The 21037-nt window shown below is 40.2% G+C and overlaps 2 protein-coding genes across 2 annotated transcripts in view; both read left to right on the top strand.

Annotated features, from left to right (window-relative positions):
• ADAMTSL3 (ADAMTS like 3) overlaps positions 1-21037 on the top strand; it is a 526198-nt gene that overhangs the window by 88055 nt on the left and 417106 nt on the right. Inside the window, 4 exon segments of the mRNA XM_079912635.1 lie at positions 852-920; positions 7042-7114; positions 9938-10081; positions 17429-17562. Coding sequence (XP_079768761.1) covers positions 852-920; positions 7042-7114; positions 9938-10081; positions 17429-17562 — 420 coding nt within the window.
• Positions 10928-13362, top strand: LOC307181792 (ubiquitin-like modifier-activating enzyme 5). The gene is given in 2 exon segments (XM_079912632.1): positions 10928-11767; positions 11769-13362. Coding segments are annotated over 2 exon segments (1212 nt in total). The 5' UTR covers positions 10928-11033; the 3' UTR covers positions 12247-13362.

Here is a 21037-nt window from a genome sequence, read left to right as displayed (position 1 = left end):
GGATGGATCCCACCCTTACCTTTTACACTGTAGGTTCACAGAATCCTTTCTATGAAATCACTGAAATGCTTATCACTTAAGATGTTTACAATAATTTGTGTTCTGTACTATTATTTTGTATTCTTATTGTTTCTCCCTTGTATTTTATAAGTTTATTTATTTATTTTTGCCTGTGTTGGGTCTTCGTTGCTGCACGCGGGCCTTCTCTAGTTGCAGCGAGCCGGGGCTTCTCTTCGTTGCGGTGTGTGGGCTTCTCGTTGCGGTGGCTTCTCTTGTTGCGGAGCCTGGGTTCTAGGCGCGTGGGCTTCAGTAGCTGTGGTGTGTGGGCTCAGTAGTTGTGACTTGCGGGCTCAGTAGTTGTGGCTGCGGGCTCTAGAGCGCAGGCTCTGTAGCTGTGGCACACGAGCTTAGCTGTTCCACAGCATGTGGGATCTCCCGGACCAGGGCTCGAACCCGTGTCCCCTGCATTGGCAGGTGGATTCTTAACCACTGTGCCACCAGGGAAGCCCTCTCCCTTGTAATTTAGTTGACTGTGGTATATGAACTCTTTTGCTGAACTGTGGGTTCCTGGATGACCAGGATTAATCTTACTTATGTTTCTACTAGAGCAACTACCATGTGTTTTACATATAGTAGGTGCATAATAAATATCTGTTGAATGAATGAGGAATGTGTATCTTCCAATGTTCTTAGCTATGGTTACTCATTCCAACAATTTTCTTAAATGACTTAATTCAAAAAAGTCCAACAAGCTGAACCTGAGTTTTTTTGTTTTTGTTTGTAATAATTTGGGTAAAATACTGTGATAACAAATGATTGTACAGTACAATTACTTGTGTTTATTTCTACAGCTGTTTAGTGAAAAAATAAGTGGCGTTGAAGGAACGAAACTGGATGATGAATTTCTTGACATGGAAAGGGTAAGAGAACATTTTAATGTAAATTATCTTATAAATTTGACTTTCCTTGTGATGTGATATATACTGATACTGTAAAGGATATTAGAGTGGGGATCTAGGATGTTTGAATTCAGGTGTTGATTATGGAGTCCAAAAGGCAGTTTTTTTATACTTCAAGGTCTAAATAAAGACCCTGGACCTTGGGAGATGGGATATTGGCTAACTGGTTCCCTCTAGTGGACAAGAGTCAGAATGCTCAAAAAATGGTCCATCTTGGCAAACAGTGTAGGCCAAAGTGATTGTGATTTAATATCTTGGAGAGTCGAAATGTATTACGGGGAGGAGGCTCTTCGAATATATAAATATTGATTTAATGTGTGGAAGACTCTGACCCTGTTCCCACGTGTTTCAGCAGCTGCATAACAAGTAAGTTTTATCCACTGGAACCAGCCATGTCAATCAACTTGGATAAGCTGGTTTCAGAGTTTCCTGACGGGTGACACAAGGATGATAATATGTGCTCTGCTTGCCTCATGTGGATGTTTTGAGAATTATGCAGAAAAATTAACGTGTATGAAAGCATTTAAAAAATACAATGAGCACGTTACAGACGTGATTGTTAACACGTGAGAAAGGAAGACTGTAGAGTCTCGGTCCCTGAACAAGCTTCCTGGTCAACTGTGTGAAGTAGTTTAGGTGGAGGCAGAAGTGGGACCATCACTAATTATCAGCTTCCTCAGGTCCTTTCCCCTTTGTTTTGGGACCTTTAAACATAGCCTAGTTTTAATAATTAGAGTCCCCAGGTGAGAGAGGGCAGAGAGAAAGCAAAGCATCTTTCCTCAGGTGTAACATGGACGATACAGGCTATAGCAGGTAGTAGAGCTTTCAGCAGATTCTGGGGAAGAAAGTCCAGCCCCAGACTGTGCCTTGGGGGTGTAGGGGTTACTGTCTTCAGGATACCCTGGATCTGGCCACACTGTCCTCCAGGGAGCTTCTTATTTTCTGGGTGAGCACAATTAATTTTCTAGAAATGTTAAGGCCTTGATAGAAAGCTTATTTTGTTTTGCTTTTGGAAGAAGTTAGTTTCTGAAGATTGAAAAACATAGAACATTTAAACATCATTGGCATACCTAAAATTACTTGAAAAATCTCTTGATAGATAAAGATATTTGTGTAACTTTATTACTAATAAAACGATTCAGTTGAGATGTTAAGTTTAAAAGTACATTTCAATAATTTTAGTTTCGGTTGTTGGACTGAGACCCCTCTTGTTTACTTCCTTTCCCTCCCCAAACCTGAATGAGTGACAGAAGAAATACAAAAAGAAAATCTATTATCTGTTTTATTACAGCAGTGAAAAGCATGGAAATATTTAATAGGTCAAGAAGTTTTAAGGACTTTCTAGAAGAGGTGAATTATGAGGCCACTAAAAGGAAAAAGAAGGTTTTAAAAAAGTATAGAAAGATGTATCATGTAATCTCTCAGGAAATTATAGCAGTTATGAACCATTATGCATCATTTCACATGGCATCTGAATATGTAAGGTAAAAGCTGTCAATGCATAGAGAACTGACAAAAATCAGAGTAGAAGATTTTGCATACCTTTCTCATAAAATAACAGATAATTAAATAATAGATAGGCTCATAGAGAATTTTCATAAAGTATAACTATTAACTTTGATTGTAAATCATATAGATATTTGCATTCCTCAAATTGAGAATTCATTTCAAATTTCTTTAAAACAATTTCAATAATCAGTTATTTATTGGGATATGGGAAAAAAACTCAACAGATTTCTCACAGTAAAATCATAGAACACAAGGATTACAAGGAAGGTATAGTTGCCAAATTCTGGATGTTTGGAAATGGGAGAACATGTAAAAATAATTCTTGTTTCAAGAGGAAATGAAAAGTAAAATTAAAGATCACTTAGTCATGAGAACTGTCTATGTCAAAATCTGTGATATATGGCTAAGTCTTCAATGCATTTAATAGAAAATAAATTGTTGGAAGAGAGTGAATAAATCATTCCAGCCAAAAAGCTAGGAAAATAACAGCAAAGTAAATCACTCTAGGTGGAAGGAAGAAATCAATACAGATAAATGAGAAATTAATAAAATATAAAACCATAATAACAAAAAGGTAGAATCAATAAATAAAACCAAGAACTCTTTTTTTTTTTTTGAAAGACCACCTCTACTAAGTGTGAGCAAGAGAGAGAAAAGGGAAAACACAAACTACATGAGGAATTAGAAGGATATAATGACAGATGTGGATTTTTTTTGAATTTTATTTAATTTATTTTTTTATACAGCAGGTTCTTATTAGTTATCCATTTTATACCTATTAGTGTATATATATCAATCCCAATCTCCCGATTCTTTAAATTAAAAATAAAAAAGAGAGATTATTATGAACAGGTGTCAGAAATCAGGGCTGCCAGCAGCTCTCTAACCCAAGGGCTGAGGTCTGGGAGTGTCAGTGGCACAGGCTTTGGGCACCTCAGGGGTAGGGTACCAACACAGATGGAAATTCCAGATTTAATCTACCAACAAAGACGCCCTCACACCAGGTAGGCTTTACAAAAATAATTTTCACCTCTCTGCTTTCCCCTGTTTGTCCTGATGGTTTGCTGAGATATTTGCATTGCATTTCCCTAACCTGAACACACATACCCACCCCCCGATGTCCTCAGTTATTCTAGAAGGGAGGTTTTGTTTTTAACTTTTTTGTTTTTAAACTACGTGAGTTATTTTTTTCAGTGTTCAACTTGATTGCCTATTTTTGCCAACATGTTTGGTGGCATCCTCTTTAATTTGTAAAGGGTTTATTCCTTGTATTGATTCCTGGGCTGTCCTGGAAGCACCACCAGTATGTGTACATCAAGGCCTGTGAGTTTTAGGCCATTTGTTTCTTGGCATTTTTTTCCCAAAAGAAATAGAAGAGTCTAAGTAGAAAGTATTCCCGCCTCTACCTCCTCTCATCCTCACCCCTCAGAGCTGACTCCTAGATACCTGGTGGCTTTTCATGTCCAAAGAGGGTTGTATACATGGAATGACCACTCTACGTTGTGTTTTAATTAATATTGAATATATATAAAGTTATAAATCTAAAACCTAGGTTTTTTTCTCTTTCTTTTTTTTTTTTTTTTTTTTTTGCGTTATGTGGGCCTCTCACTGTCGTGGCCTCTCTCGTTGCGGAGCACAGGCTCCGGACATGCTGGCTCAGCAGCCATGGCTTATGGGCCTAGCCGCTCTGCGGCATGTGGGATCTTCCTGGACCAGGGCACGAACCCGTGTCCCCTGCATCGGCAGGTGGACTCTCAACCACTGCGCCACCAGGGAAGCCCTCTCTTTCTTTTTTTAAAATTAATTTTTATTGGAGTATAGTTGCTTTACAATGTTGTGTTAGTTTCTGCTGTACAGCAAAGTGTATCAGTCATATATATACATATATCCCCTCTTTTTTGGATTTCCTTCCCATTTAGGTCACAACAGAGCACTGAGTAGAGTTCCCTGTGCTACACAGCAGGTTCTCATTAGCTATCTGTTTTATACATAGTAGTGTATATATGTCAGTCCCAATCTCCCAATTCATTGCATCCTCCCTTCCCCCCTTGGTAACCATAAGTTTGTTCTCTACGTCTGTGACTGTATTTCTGCTTTGCAAATAAGTTCATCTGTACCATTTTTCTTGATTCCACATATAAGCGATATTATACGATAAAAAACCTAGTTCTTCTTAAGCCTTAAACTGCACATACAGATTTTATTTATAAATTAGTAATTTCAGTATAAAAATGATCATTTTTAGTTAATCTTCATTTTAGTTTCCATTAAGTCATAAGCTGAAGAGATGAAATCCTTATACATTTGTCACCAACTAGTTACATAATTAAGCAAATTCCCTTAATGCAAATTCCTGCAATACAAATGCAGTGCATAGGAGTCCCTCAAACTTAACATCAAATCTAAAACAGGATTCTCCTATGCACTTACATTTCTTGTAACTCTAATAAAATGTAAACATTAAGTTATCAAATTTTCTTAAACATTTCAAAGACCTTCATAAACAATTGAACATACTGAAGAGAGTTCAAAGTTTACAAAACTCATTACCAGGTCAAGTACACATACACACAGGCACATTCCCACACACACAGCTAGCACACGTATGTCAGTAATATGGGTTTGATTCATTTCTTCATTTCTGTACTGTCTTTTTAAACCTTCCTGGGGCCCCAAATTTAAGCATTCAGCTAAGGGGAACAAATACAATTTCAGGTTGGATGAGAGTGCTTCGTTGAAAGCTTCTGACCCTGAACAGATCATAGATTTTTAAATGACAAAAATGAGGTTTTTTGTATTAGCCATCACTCCCAGCTTGCTTTTTTCCTTAGCAATGTACAGTGGACGTCTTCCCAGTACCTATAGATCTTCTGTGTGTTTTCCCCCTGTGATTAAAGAGTATTCCTTACTTGAATGTTTCACAATTTATCAAGTCAATCTCCTATTGATTGTAATTTAAGTTGTTTTCAGTTTTTATGACTATGTAAGATGGTCTAAGAAACATCTTTTTACCTCCGTGCAGTTTACTGGTATGTTTCTAGATGCTAAGCCCCTGGAAGTATGATAGATGGTACATTAATAGGTACTTCACCTTGATCTCAGAGAGATCGTATCATTTAGCACTCCTATTGTATATGAAAGGGCCCATTACTCCATACCTGTATAATACCTTATATGGCGTCTAGTCAATTAAAAAAGATTTTTGGGGGGTCAATCTGGTGAGTGGAAAGTATCTCCTTTTAATTTATAAGTTTCCTGAATATTTTGTCAAATGTTTATAAGCAACTTGTATTTCTCCTCTTTTGTGGATTGCCTTCTTTCTAGTCGGGTGGCTTTTTTTTTGTAATGGGAGTACGGAGTATAATAGATACTAACCCTTTATTTTTTTGCATTTTAGTTTCTGTTCACCACTTTTATCAAACTTCGTGTATTGTGTCTTTTCACAGTTCCATTTGAAATTTTATGGAGTCAGAATTTAGGTCTTTTCATCTATGATGCTTGGATTTCGGTGATGCCTGGAATATCCTTTCCACCCCCGTATTTCAGAATATTCCCCTGCATAGTTTAGTACTTTTACAGTTTGTTTTTAGATCCATATTTTTAATCCTGTAGTGTGATGTATGAATCTAACTTTATTATTAATTTGCCAAGTTTTAACCAAAAAAAGAAAAAATTGAAAGTGTGATAGGCTTTGAATTACTTTTACATGTTAATTGGGGGAGGATTTACATATTTCCAAAACTGAATTTTCCCATCTAGGAATGTGGCTTTTCAAGTATGTATTGTACATTTCTCATAATATTTCTTCCTCGTTATTGCTTATTAGTTAATTGCTGCTCTTATGAGCAGGATCTCCTTTTCCTTTAAAACATTTTCTTTTGGGCTGTTGATGGTATAAAGTAAAGCTATTGAAATGTGCACAGTTAACTTTTATTGTATAGTCTCACATTCATTTTCTGGGTAACCAACAGCCAGAGTATACAGGAATGGTTTTGAGGAAGGAAAGATTCAGTCTTAACCTGGCAGGGAAGCCTTTGTTGTTAGCATCTTCTGCCCACAGAACAGAAGAATATGTATTTCAGTGATAATATTGATACTAGTGATGATGATTCTTTCGTCGTTGGCTTACTGAGGTCGTTTCTCACATGAATCCTTATTATGGCATCCTTATACAAGTACAGAAATTCAAGTTCACCCAGCAAATAAGGAAAGTTTGGCTCAGAAGTGTCTAGTCTTGGTTTTGAGAGACCTTCAAGCACAACCGATAATCTAGTGGAGCATAATAACTTGTCCAAGTTTCCTAAATATTACATTAATAGTCATTTTAACGTTGAATAAGAAGTTAGTGTTCTCCACCATCATTGGGAGGAACAATTATTGGAAGGATGTCCCAGAATCAAAAAGTTAAGAAAATATTACCTCTTCCAAAAATGTTGAAAATGTCCATTTGGATTAAAATCATTAAATGGTGTTATAAATATTAAATTGATCAAATTTATTTCTCTGTTTGTTTTTCTGTAGAATTCACTGTCGGTCATTTACCAATATCTTCATGTGTTTCTCTTTTTTTAAGAAAATAGACGTTACCAATAAAGCTGTTGCAGAAATTCTTTCAAAAGCTACAGAATATCTTCAGCCGAATCCAGGTAAAGTTAGAAAATGTCTTGAAATATTCAATTGTTCATTCGCTGTCACAGATTCTAATAATCTAGGTTTACCGAGCGTATGGTTGACGTGATCTAGAAACAATGTCCTCTGTGTCCGAATAATGAAATTCAGTTTTTTTAAGTTGAGTGACTAAAGGTAGTTGCAGTGAATCCTAGCTGATGACAAACAGAACAGACACTTCTGTGAACTATGGTGACGTTATTTGGGTGGAGTCTTGGTCTTACCAGCAAGACACTGCTAAGCAAAGACATTTTTTATGAGATGCTTCGGAAACCCACTAAATATTTTGTCCATGTTTTCTTATTCAGCTGTTTCCTCTTTTCTTCTTTTTTTAAAAATTTCTGCCATCCTGTTCTAACGGTGCCTGTGACTTTGAAATGGCTTTCACTTCATGGCTTAAATGCTGATGAAGTGAGGTATGAGAAACATGAGAAACATGAGAAGGTCCAGTGTTACCGCAGCTTCTGGACAGGAGGTCTTTTCACTCCTAGGTATTGAAGCAGCATCCCTTGATGAAGTTTTCCTAAGGTCTAAACTATAGAAACCAATAGAGGGCGTCCAAGCTTTGAATTCTGTGGCTTTCCAAATCTGCCTTTACTTTGTATGAATTTATTTTTTTCTTTCTTTTTTTTTTTTTTTTTTTTTTTTTTTTTTGTGGTACACGGGCCTCTCACTGCTGTGGCCTCTTCCTTTAAGGAGCACAGGCTCCGGACGCTCAGGCCCAGCGGGCATGGCTCATGGGCCCAGCTGTTCCGCGGCACGTGGGATCTTCCTGGTCCAGGGCACGAACCCGTGTCCCCTGCATCGGCAGGCGGACTCTCAACCACTGCGCCACCAGGGAGGCCCCTGTATGAATTTATTATTTGCACATAATTATCGTGATTGCCTCGGCTGTAGGAAGCAGCACACATCCAACCATCTGAAAATCTAGAAAATAAATTTAAAAACATACATTGAATAAAATATTACGTCCAGGCAGGATGGCAGGTATAGAATTCTTTAAAATTGTACAGCTGATTATAGTTTTAAAAAGCATAATTATATATCTCTTCCTGGGCCTCATCCGTGATTGAACCACACAAGTCCCCTTTTCCTGATGAATCAGTCAGCACATGTTTAGCAAATGCTCCCTCTAGGCAAGGGGGTTTCCTGGGTCCTGGGATATACGGTTGAGTTGGAAGGGAACTTGCCCTCAATGAGCTGACACTGGAATGGGGTAGGGAGGTACTGGCCAAAGTGTCCACTTGGCCAGACACCTCTGGTTATTCCTGGAGAAGAGGAAGGGAGGCCTAGCAGCCTCTCATTCCATTTAGTGGCCCTCAGTCACAGGACTGCTGCATCCCACATCCCGCCCTGACAGTGGGGAAGAGGAGCAGAGTGTGTGTGTGTGTGTGTGTGTGTGTGTGTGTGTGTGTGTCTGTGTGTCTGTGTGTGTGGGTGTGTGTGTCTGTGTGTCTGTGTGGCGGGAGAGTGAAGCCTGTGTGCCTGGGGACCAGGAGGATAAGTGCTTCAAGGATGAGGTGGGCAAGATTCAAAAAGACTGGCACCGTGAGTGTCTAAAGCTTTGCTACTCGAAGTGTGATCCATGGCCCAGGAGGATCGGCATCCCCGGAGAGACTGTGGGAAATGCAGAAACTTGGGCTCATCCCAGACTGACTGCATCAGACTCTACATTTTAACAGGATCCCTGGTGCTTTGCGTGCACAATAAATATGTAATTATTAAAATAAAAGACAATAAAAATTTACCCTTTTACAACCTAAAATTACCTCACCCACCACCTAGCCTACAGAATAAATTCCCAAATCCTTAGCTTGGTGTTCAGTTCATAGTCACATTTCCCCCTAGGTATTTCCTGATTTGTCCTGTATTAATTTCTTCTTTGGTCAAAGCAGCCTACTCTTTATCTGTTGGTTATAAACCATAATAAGCATTCCCCCTTCTTCATCTTACACTATTTCTGCACTTTTGGGGGCATCTTTCCATCTTTATTCAGCGTATTGTTATATTTTCCTTTCTGTACACCACATCAGACTTTATTTGCATAATTACATCTTGTATTTTCTGCCTTCCAGTAACTAGACTGTGAGCTCCTTGAGGTCAGAGGCTGTCTTAGGTCTCTCTGGAGTCCCAGTAATTAGCATGGTGTGTTGCACAGAGCTGGGATTAGTAAACACTCATGGCCTAAGTCAGAGAAAGGACTTAGTGGCCACCTGTCATTTCCCTTGGGTCCAGGAGTGGAGCTGCACCTGAGGGACCATCAACACAGACTCCGGTTCCCCACGGGGGCATCTGTCTCCTACTGGTTAGGCTTCCTAGACAGGAGTGTGCAGCGCAGTAGACCTGTACCATGAAGTTAAATATCATCAGTCTGGATACACTCTTGGGGGTGGGGGGCTGTTAACCACCAGTTGGTTTGCAACACCCACCTCAGCAATTCTGTTGTTAGTTTGCAATTGGTCCCCAGGAAAATTTGTCTGCCCAGGTGTCAGTGTGTGACTCAGTGAGTGAGCTGTGGGTGGGGTAATGAGAGCCCCGGTTACTATTATTTGAGAGTCCACAGTGTGTACCATAATTTCTATTTTTCATCACGTTTGTGCAACAGTGCCCTTAGCACCCACCCTGGTTAAGAATCTAGAAAACCATGCGAGTAACTTGGTGACACAAGTTACCTTCCTGTCTCAGGGCTCTGACATTTTGTCTAGAGCGACCTTGATTTCTCCAGCCCCGTTTGTTACATGCTATGTACCTGTCACTCCGCCGTGCCATTTTAAGGAATTACAAATGATAATGTTTTTAAGCATACAGAGCTAAGCTAGGAATGCTGAACACTGTGTCGAAGATCCGAGGACAGGTGAAAACCACGGGGTACCCACAGACGGAAGGCTTGCTGGGCGACTGCATGCTGAAGTACGGGAAGGAGCTCGGGGAAGGCTCCGCTTTTGGTGAGTATTCCCACATCACCCGGGAGAGCTGAGAATGCATCCTTTGTCGATTTTACGTTATGCACAAAACCTTCATCTTAACAACGCTTGTTATTTTTTTCATATTATCAAAGCAATACATGTTCGGGAATTCCCTGGCGGTCCAGTGGTTAAGACCCTGGTGCTTCCAATGCAGGGGGCGCGGGTTCGATCCCTGGTTGGGGAACTAAGATCCTGCATGCCGAGTGGCGCAGCCAAAATATAAATAAATAAATAAAAATTAAAAGAAAAGTAATACATGTTTATCGCAGGAAGTTTAGAAAACATAGGCAAGTAAAATAAAGGAAAATGCCAGCATCACCCATAGTTCCCTACCCAGTGATGGGCCCAATTACACACTTTGCTGTATATCCTTTATACCTTTTGTTTATTCTCATATATATATTCACATACACCTTTAAAAAAATTAAAATGGGGTTATAGTATACATACCCTAATTCCCTTTTGTAATCTGCTTATTCCCACTGGCTGTAGCATGGTCCATGTCATAAGACAGTCTTCTACCACATTGTTTTTAAAGGCTGCATAATAGTCCATGTATCCACCGTTTGTTCCATCAATCCCATTTACGATATTTAGATTTTTCTTCTTTATGTGAAAAAAAAATTACATAGCATTTACGACAGGCACTTTCATGGATAAAGCTTTGGGAATATCCAAGATTATGTTCTTAGATGAAATTCCTGGTAGTGAAGTTGCTGGGTCAAGAGTATGCCCGGCCGGGAGGCCCACGGGAGCGGCGGAGATTGTCAGTCCGGGAGGCGCCGGGAGGGCTTCCTCAGGGTTGTGGGCTAGGAAGGCCGTTGCGAGGTGCCTCCTCACATACCCCTCGCGGGCCCAGCAGGCCAACAGCGTGGGGCAGCGGCGACGTCGACGACCGGGGCTGGGAGCACTGGCGGCCAGGGTCGCAGCCATGGCCGAGTCTGTGGAGCGGCTGCAGCAGTGGGTCGAGGAGCCGGAGCGGGAACTGGCCCAGGAGAGAAGTCGCCAGGCCGTGGGGGGCGGCGATGGAGGAGGCGGTCGGGCCTGCGTCGAAAAGATGAGCCCCGAAGTGGTGGATTCCAACCCCTACAGCCGCCTGATGGCATTGAAACGAATGGGAATTGTAAGTGACTATGAGAAACTCCGTACCTTTGCTGTAGCAATAGTAGGTGTTGGTGGAGTTGGCAGTGTGACTGCTGAAATGCTGACAAGATGTGGCATTGGTAAGTTGCTACTCTTTGACTATGACAAGGTGGAACTGGCCAATATGAATAGACTTTTCTTCCAACCTCATCAAGCAGGATTAAGTAAAGTTCAAGCAGCAGAACATACTTTGAGGAACATTAATCCTGATGTTCTTTTTGAAGTACACAACTACAATATAACCACAGTAGAAAACTTTGAACGTTTCATGAATAGAATAAGTAATGGTGGATTAGAAGAAGGAAAACCTGTTGACCTAGTTCTTAGCCGTGTGGACAATTTTGAAGCTCGAATGACAATAAATACAGCTTGTAATGAGCTTGGACAAACATGGATGGAGTCTGGGGTCAGTGAAAATGCAGTTTCAGGGCATATACAGCTCATAATTCCTGGAGAATCTGCTTGTTTTGTGTGTGCTCCACTACTTGTAGTTGCTGCAAATATTGATGAGAAGACTGAAATGAGAAGGTGTTTGTGCAGCCAGTCTTCCTACCACTATGGGAGTGGTTGCTGGGATCTTGGTACAAAATGTGTTAAAGTTTCTGTTAAATTTTGGTACGGTTAGTTTTTACCTTGGATACAATGCAATGCAGGATTTTTTCCCTACTATGTCCATGAAGCCAAATCCTCAGTGTGATGACAGAAATTGTAGGAAGCAACAGGAAGAATATAAGAAAAAGGTAGCAGCACTGCCCACACAGGAGGTTGTTCAAGAAGAGGAAGAGATAATACATGACAACAATGAGTGGGGTATTCAGTTGGTACCTGAGGTTTCAGAAGAGGAACTGAAAAATTCTTCAGGTCCAATTCCTGACTTACCTGAAGGAATTACAGTGGCATATACAGTTCCCCCAAAGCAAGAAGATTCTGTACCTGAAGTAACAGTGGAAGATTCTGGTGAAAGCTTGGAAGACCTCATGGCCAAGATGAAGAGCATGTAAATAATGGACTGGCCTGTATTTTATTTCCTGTGTCTAAACCTGTTCCCTAGCAATTAAAAAAAAATCATTTAAAACTGAGAAAACTTAGGGCAACATCAGTTGATGTATAATCTTCACTGAATTATTATATTTTTAAAAAATACTGTGACTATTGCTTGTTACCCGCCCCCCCCACTTCAACTAAATCAGAAACTCTCCTAAAACTCATGTTTCATTCTAGTAAGAAAACTTCAAAGGATTATTGCAGGCAGTTATAAATCTTATTTAAAACTTAGCCATTGAACTGTTTTGGCCTTTTGGGAGGGGTGGGAAGAAAGGACCAATTTGATTTGCCTGAGGCCATGGACAACAGAATAGTGTGTGGTCAAATATAGGGAAAGGACAAGAGGTACAACCTATTGATTCGAGCCAGCAGGCATCTACTCATTGTGTTTGGAATTGCTCTCTACAGGAAAACTGCCCACGACTACTAACTTGAGCAATAATGAATTTCAAATAGTAAACCTGTAAAATAAAAACATCCTTTCAAATGTTCCCTGATGAAACACAAGCTGAAATACAGTCATTGGAAAAGTTTGTAAACCTCTGAATTATATATTCAAAACAAGACAGAGGCAAATAAGAGGAAGCTTTCTTCATGGATAGACAGATAAACATATTTTCAGGATGTACAAATTCTATTTCTGCACTGATTAAGAAAAAGCATATCATCTGTGGAACATATATCTGAGCCAGTGCGCTTTATTGAGGAGCAAAAGATAAATTTAGGCTAAGATCATCTAAATTATACCCTTCATATGGGCTACCTTCTAATACTTTATTTTATTTAAATTTGATTCCGTGGGTAATTAGATATTGGCAAAGGTTTGTCCTGGGTAACAGACAATAAAAGAGGTCTAAATTGCCTCTGCAACGACTGACATGTATTTCTTCACAGTGAAGAGTAACATTTTCCCTGATCGTGACCACGAAGTCGTAATTTGATAAACTGGTTTTCTCTGGATTTTGCATACAAACAATGAAGGCTTAGAGAACCTTGTTTGAAATAAATTCCTAATGGTTTGGAGACTAATAAAGACACATGCATGTGTAACCATTATCTGTAGGCTGGTACTATGCTAGTCTCCTATTTTGATGACTTTTTTGCTCTGAAAAGATATAAATGTCTAAATTCTATCTCTAGGAGGAAAATGTCATTAAAAAATTAAAAGTGCATTTCCCACTTGTAAAGTAAAATTCTAAAAATAATTTCAGAAAGCTCCAAATATCAAATATGTTTAATATATTAGCTTTGAGATTTTAGCATATTGCAATTCTTATGTTTAGAGTGATGTCAGGAAAGTATGGGGATAGTTTTTCTAGCCTTGAAACATATTTACGTTGCCTTAGTAGATCATTTGTTGTTTAAAATTTTAGTGTAGTCATCTGTAAAATAACTTTTCTAGTTCCTAGAGATGCTTTGAATTTCAAAAAAGAAATGCAATCTTTCTAAGTCCCACTCCTTTGGTATACAAATTTGGTACCTCTGGTACACTAATTTGGTAGGGCTTTACTTATAGGTTTATATAGTTTGATAAATAGCTAGAGCCTACTATCCTTTTTTTAAACAATTTTTATTGGAGTATGGTTGATTTACAATATGTGTTAGTTTCAGGTGTACACAAATTGAAACAGTTATACATATTAGAACCTGCCATCTTCTAAAGACCTTTTTTCTGTTCTTAATTTGGCACTGTACCCTGCTGGTGTCTTATACTGTACCAAATCTTATCTAATTTTTCTGTCATATCTTCCATTAAAGTTATTATTTTAGCAGAAAAAATCTGGTGACAAGTATCTTTTGTAACCTAGAGAGCTCTCTTGACAATCTGTATGCCATGAAAACCTGTGTATGTAGGCAGCTATGAAAAATTAATCATCACTGGATTTTACATTACTAAATAAACTCATAGTGCTTGACCAGAAAAAAAAAAAAAAAAAAAAGCCCGATTTTTCAGGTGTTTGAAGCATAGTCCCAAATGACCCTCCAGAAAGGTTATACCATTTTGACACTCCTGCCAGGAAGGTATGAGAGTGTGTTTCTCAGCACAGGTACTAACTCTGGGAATTGTCTTTTTAGTTTCCTTTTAAATAACTGATCATTTGATTTATAGCAAATAAAACTGATATCTGGGCGCTGTTTTAACTTTATTTTTTGGATTATGTGTGAGGTAGATTTTTTTTTTCACGTTTGTCATCATCTTTGTGAATTGTATATCTGTGTCCTTTGCCTGTTTTTCTATTAAGGTGTTCATTTTTTTTTTTTCTTACTGGTTTATGAGATTTTTCAGTGGTCAGGATACTTGCTTTTTGTCTGTCTCATATGTTGATGAAGTTTTGCCCCAGGTAGGCATGTACCTTCTGATGTTGTAGGTGGAGGTCATCTTAATGGAAGAAGATATTTGCTTTTTATTTAGTGGTGCTCATTGGTCTTCTTTTATGGTTTATAGCTTTGGTATCATGTTTAGAAAAACTTTTCCACTCCTCCCCGCTTCACTAATAAGCTGTGTAAATGTTTATTTATACTTTATTTTCATACATATGTTTTCTTTTCTTACCTTTAAATTCCCAAGCTCCTGAATTTAATGGATGAGTACTGTGCAATAGGGTTTTCATTTTGTATTCTCACAAATACATAGCCAGTTGCCCTAACATTTTATTGAAAAGTTCAGCCTTTCTCTGCTGATTTTCTATAACTTTTTTGTTATAAAATTTTATATATTTTAAGTTTGTTTCTGGTCTTTCTCTTCTGTTTTCTTGGTCTGTACCCTGTTTTGATCAAGTGTCATGTTGTTTAAAATATTGTCATTTTAAAATATATTTTAATATATTTAACTAAAATTTCCCCTAGATGTTATAAAAATTTCATGGACATACTCATCTGTTTTATTTTTCCAGATGAAACTTAGAGTCATTTTAAGTCCTCTCTACTAAAAAACAAGAAACTTATTAAATTTTTTTTTTTGCTTGTAGGATCTTAGTTCCCTGACCAGGGATTGAACCCAGGCCCTTAGTAGTGAAAGCACTGAGTCCTAACTACTGGACCCTCAGAGAAGCCCCAAAAAACTTATTAAATTTTGATTGAGATTACTTTAAATTGATAAATTATATTGGGTGTGAGTCGAATTTGATATGTTAAATCTTCCGGGAGAATTTGGCACGTTTGCTACTCATGTAGTGGTAGCAAAGCAAGATATGGAAATTGACGATTCCGGTATTAGGCCATAGTCATTCATCTAGGAAAATGGGGGGAAAGTCTTTTGAAAACTTAAAAAAAAAATCCCATATGTTAAAACACTGGTTAGTCACAGAGGGTAACAGTATCCTTCAGAGCAGTATAATGTGAATTTTATTTTATTTCCTGGGTGAATGGGGCCAAGATGGCCTATTCCTTGTCCTGAAGGCTGACCAGTGGAGGGAACAGGAGAGACCGCCAGGCAGGCCCTGACATCCACGGACAGTCCTGCAGTGCGTCTGGTCAGGTGACAGGGCAGGGGATTTGAAGGGCAGACAATTTGGTAGCTTCCTAGGTACCCAGCGAGAGAGAGCCGACATCAGGAGGGCATTAGGAGCAGAGGGGTTGCTTGCTGTTCTGAGGGAAAGACTGTGCTGTCGGATGCTTTCTTCTTGGGGCCACACAGAAATTTCCTCAAGGGCAGAGACCTCCACTGGTGGAGGCTGAGTCCCACGTCCTCGTGGAATTGGAATCTTGAGCAAGGAGAGGAGGTATCAAACCCATGGAGGTGACAGCTCATATTCAGAATGTCACCTTTGGCGCCTTGTAAGAAACATATTTAGAAATGTTTTCGTCAAAGCTAAATTAACTGACATTCTGGGGTGTGGGCACTGGTGGCAGAGTGAGCAGTGGGGTCAGAAGCCATATCCTCCATTTCTGACCAGCTGGGCAGGAAAGAGTCCTCAGGCCGGGAAAGGACGTTCTCATTTCCGTCTCAGAATGAGTTAGAACCAGACTCTGGGGAGTTAGTTAAGGAGACACAGCCTCCCAGGAGGAACAAAGCTACCCACGCGCCACAATGGAGTCTCGGTCAGCTGTGGTTTGGAGTAATGGTTTCCACTTACATTTTGCAAGGTCCTGTGACATTCACTGTCTATGCTATTCCTTAAAAAAAATAAAAAGTGAGGTGAGGTGATATTGCTATCCCTGTTTTACAGATGAATCAACTGTACGTGCCTATGACTCGTAGGTGAAACAACTTGAAGGTCAGAATTAGCTAGAAATGCAAAGTCTTGGGCTGGGATTTCAGGTCTTCTTCAAGCCTGGGAGTTGAGAGACCCCAAGCTCTAACTTTTTATGAAGACCCCAACTACAGGAAAAAGAGTTCAGTTTAGTGCAGCATTTCCCAGACATGTCTTCTAGAAAACCTGCAACCCTCATAGTGCTCAGCTACCAGGATGCCTGCTTTCAAATCACTGCAGGTTAGCGGGTGCCGAATACCAGGATTTAATCCAGCTAAAGCTGCCCATCGCTGCCCAAGTCTGGCATGTCTGGCCTGGACCTCACTGCAAGAGCAGACCCTTCCCACCCTGCTGAAAGGCTGTCCTGTGTGACACTGCCAGACTTTCTTTGACATCAGAAGGGGTAGGGAAACTTAGAACCATCTCAAGAATACAAGGAGTGGCCTCAAGAAGACCTAGCAGCTAGAAGCTGAGATGAGGTTTTGTTCATTTATTTCTGTTGTAATCTTTATTGGTTAATACTTAACCCCTGATGAATGAATCCTTTTATTGTTTACAAAGACGGATTTTGTTCTTGCGCCTCTAAGGAACCCTTGGTGCCAGTTCACAAAACTACCAGTTTAAAAAAAGAAGCTTTAACCCCATCTAGTGGCTGATACGGTAAGTGCCTCAGTCTGTCTGAGCCTCAGAGTTTTATTCTAGAGGTTTATTCTATGCGGTGGAGAAAGTGCAGAAGTAGTGAGGAAAATGTGGAAAATATTTAGAAAGACTTTCTCGTTTTTACATTTTCTTTTCTCTGGGTCAAGATTCAAAGGTCCCAGAGTTGAGGACCTTGTTACACACCATTGATCATCACAAACTTTTGGGAAAAAATTAAACAAATATCACTGTTAACTTAGAGTTAGGTCTGCTAAAGAACCATTTTTATTTGTATTTTCTATTGAAGGCAATGCATTGATAGAAGTTGGCGAATCCATGAAGCTAATGGCTGAGGTGAAAGACTCTCTTGATATTAATGTAAAGCAAACTTTTATTGATCCACTTCAGTTACTACAAGACAAAGATTTAAAAGAGATTGGGGTAAGTTTTCTAGGCTATAAATCTGCCTGTTGCTATTTAGTATGATGTTTATACTATTTAAAATCATTAGAACATTTCTATAGCAACTCAGTGAAAGCATCACCTTATTGTGGGTGGTAAAAAAAGAACTCAGTTATGTTTACTTGGCTCATTGGGAAAGAGTCCCAGGATTAATTAGCCCTTGATTTTGTACCTTATTGAAGTCAGCTAGAAGCCAAGTTCAAGATACATACTTCTACAGTCATTTCTCACATAACAAAATGACTGCATAACTTTGTACTGGATATTTTAAAAAGCAATCTTTATTTTTTAATACCTTTTTTTTTTTTGCCACACCCCATGGCTTGTGGGATCTTAATTCCCCGACGAGGGATGGAACCCGGACCATCAGCAGTGAAAGCACAGAGTCCTAACCACTGGACTGCCAGCGAATTCCGTGTATTGGATTTTTGATTATCAAAATCATACCATACTAGCTGCATCTTTTTTTTTTTAGCATCTTTATTGGAGTATAATTGCTTTACAATGATGTGTTAGTTTCTGCTGTATAACAAAGTGAATCAGCTATACATATACATATATCCCCATATCCCCTCCCTCTTGCATCTCCCTCCCACCCTCCCTATCCCACCCCTCTAGGTGGTCACAAAGCACTGAGCTGATCTCCCTGTGCTATGTGGCTGCTTCCCACTAGCTATCTATTTTACATTTGGTAGTATTTATAAGTCCATGCCACTCTTTCACTTCATCCCAGCTTACCCTTCCCCCTCCCTGTGTCCTCAAGTCCATTCTCTATGTCTACGTCTTTATTCCCGTCCTGCCCCTAGGTTCTTCAGAACTTGTTTTTTTAGATTCCATATATATGTGTTAGCATATGGTATTTGTTTTTCTCTTTCTGACTTACTTCACTCTGTTTGACAGACTCTGGGTCCATCCATCTCACTACAAATAACTCAATTTCGTTTCTTTTTATGGCTGAGTAATATTCCATTGTATATATGTGCCACATCTTCTTTATCCATTCATCTGTCGATGGACACTTCGGTTGCTTCCATGTCCTGGCTATTACTGGGCAGCTACGTGGAATTAGAACACTCCCTAGCTGCGTCTTTTGATACGTTGCACTAGTGATCGTTATTTTCCATTACTTCTTAAGGAGATCAGTACCTAGGAATCAACATGTTGTATCAGGAAAATGTTAAAATGGCCCTCCAGAGCATACACGGGAGCTTTCAGGGACCTGTAGGTAATCACATGCCACTTGCTTGCTGGTGCTTTTGCAGATATGCAGAAACAGTCTTGAGACTTCTACCCTGCCAGGGACTTCTACTCTGGAGGGACAGGCTGCATCGGGACCTTCTTTGGGCACCCCCTGGGGAAGCTGCCCAGAAGACCTTCCTGGTGGTGCCTTGAGGAGTGATCTGAATGCAGCCTGGGCCAGCTTGGCAGTCATCCAAGCCTTGGGGATGTCCCCTTTTCCTTTCTTCAGGCCCAGATTCTCATGGTGTGGTCCCTAAGCAGCATCAGCATCACATGTTAGAAATGCAAATCCTTGGGCCCTGTTCCAGAGCTCCCCAATGTAAAGTCCTGGATGCCCGTATAGGCATTTAGAATTTACACCAAAACCAAAGGCTATGGAGGGGAATTCAGGAAGACTGAAAGAAAAATGAAAGCAACTGTTCAGGAACTCCTAGGATATTCTGCTACCCGACCCCCCACCCAGCCTCCCCCCCACCCCAGCACCCTCCTCAACTCCTTACTCCCATTGCCCTCTTCCCCTCAGGCCAGTCCTCCACTGGGCCCCAGAGTCCATTATCCTCATCTCCTCAGGGCCTTTGCCACATCCGGCATCCTCTCTCCGGAATCTCCCTTCTTCCCCTTTCTCTCTATAGGCTTCTTCGGGTTAACGTTTACACCCATCAGCACAGCAGCCCTTGACTCCCGGCTTCACATCTCGGCCCCTCCAGTCCACCCTCCACACTACAGCCAGAGTCTTCCTAAGGTACAAGCCCCCAGTAGCTGCCCACTGACTTTGGGGGTAAAGATCCAGCACCGTAGTCCCTAATTCCTGGCCCCTCCTTCTCTCTCCGGGTTGATCGCTCACCCCTTCCCACTTGAACTCTCTGCCCAGGCCTCAATGAATTACTTACAGTCCCCAGGGGGTGTTTTGCTTTGTGCTCTCTTTTTATTCTTTGTCTTTCTCCTTTTCCACCTTCTCCTGGCTAAGTCATCTCACGTTGCAGATCTCAGCTCAGATGTTCGGTCCTTGAGGAAGCTCTTGTTCTCTCCCCGGCTTAGTCAGGTGCTCCTTCTGTGCCTCCTGTGCTGTGAGCATCACTGCTTCTCTTTTTCTATTGTTTAGCAGCAAGTGCTTTGGCGTAAGGAGGCATGTTTTGTTCACTTTTGCATGACTAGCGCAGCCTTTGTGCTCACAGATTATTATTGAACAGATGATTCTAGAGAAGAGACATTCTGTGTTGCGGGGATGCCAAAACATCTTTCCCAAATGCAGAACCTTAGAACCAAATACCTCCTTTGCTGACATACATCATATGCCATTTCTTCTTGTGCTGCTGACCTTGAAGAAAGCTGTACAGAAAGTCCACTGGACGACATTGCTCTTCCACTTGACCTGGTTCAGTAGGGTAGCTAGTCATGGACACAAATGTGGATCCTGAGCAGTGAGTGGGAGAAATGTACAAAATACACATATCCTTAAATGTTTCTCCCTATGCAAAAAAATAATTTTCTAAATGGTGTCTCTTGTTCTTCAACTCTGGTTTGATAGAGAAACTGTATAAATTTAAACTTAAATCCTATAGATGATCAAGAATTAAAGAGTCTAATATTCAGAAGGCTTTTCATAGTCTCAACTGTGCTCTATATATCTTGGACATCTGGAGTGGAGAGCCTGTTCATTTAACACATGACTGACATATCTGTACAAGGTCTTGTGGACTCAAAGGGCTTCTATAAATGTTTCGTCACCCATATGTAGCCAGACTAAGCCTGGTTGTGCCCGTTTACAGCCACATATGTGGAGGCACAGAGGGATTCAGAGACTTGCCCAGAGTCAGAAGAACGTGTCAGAAGAGAGATGATTCTGACTTTTTGTCCTATATACTCTTCACCCAATCATTATGGAGGTTAGAACCAGTGCTTCCCACTAAAAAGAATAGTCAAGTTACCTACGTGCTTCAGTGGGACAATCTGTTTTCACATACACTTTCAATATCAAATATCTGTTTTCCAGGGGTTATGGTCATAAACTCCCTTGCCCTGTGCAGTTATCCCTTCTATAGTATTTCTGACATGGGATCCCTCTACTTGAACACAAACTGTGATGGGAAACTTACTACCACACAAGGCACTGCATTCCACGAATGGACACCTCTAATATTTATACTTGTTTTACTTTGTTAAAGAGATCATATTTTTCAAAAGAAATTCCATCATTTCAGAGGTTGCCTGTGAG

This window comes from Stenella coeruleoalba (assembly GCF_951394435.1).
Source record: "Stenella coeruleoalba genome assembly, chromosome: 2".
Classification (NCBI taxonomy): domain Eukaryota; kingdom Metazoa; phylum Chordata; class Mammalia; order Artiodactyla; family Delphinidae; genus Stenella; species Stenella coeruleoalba.
Note: the sequence above shows the minus strand (reverse complement) of the source record. Positions and strands in the feature narration are given on the sequence as shown.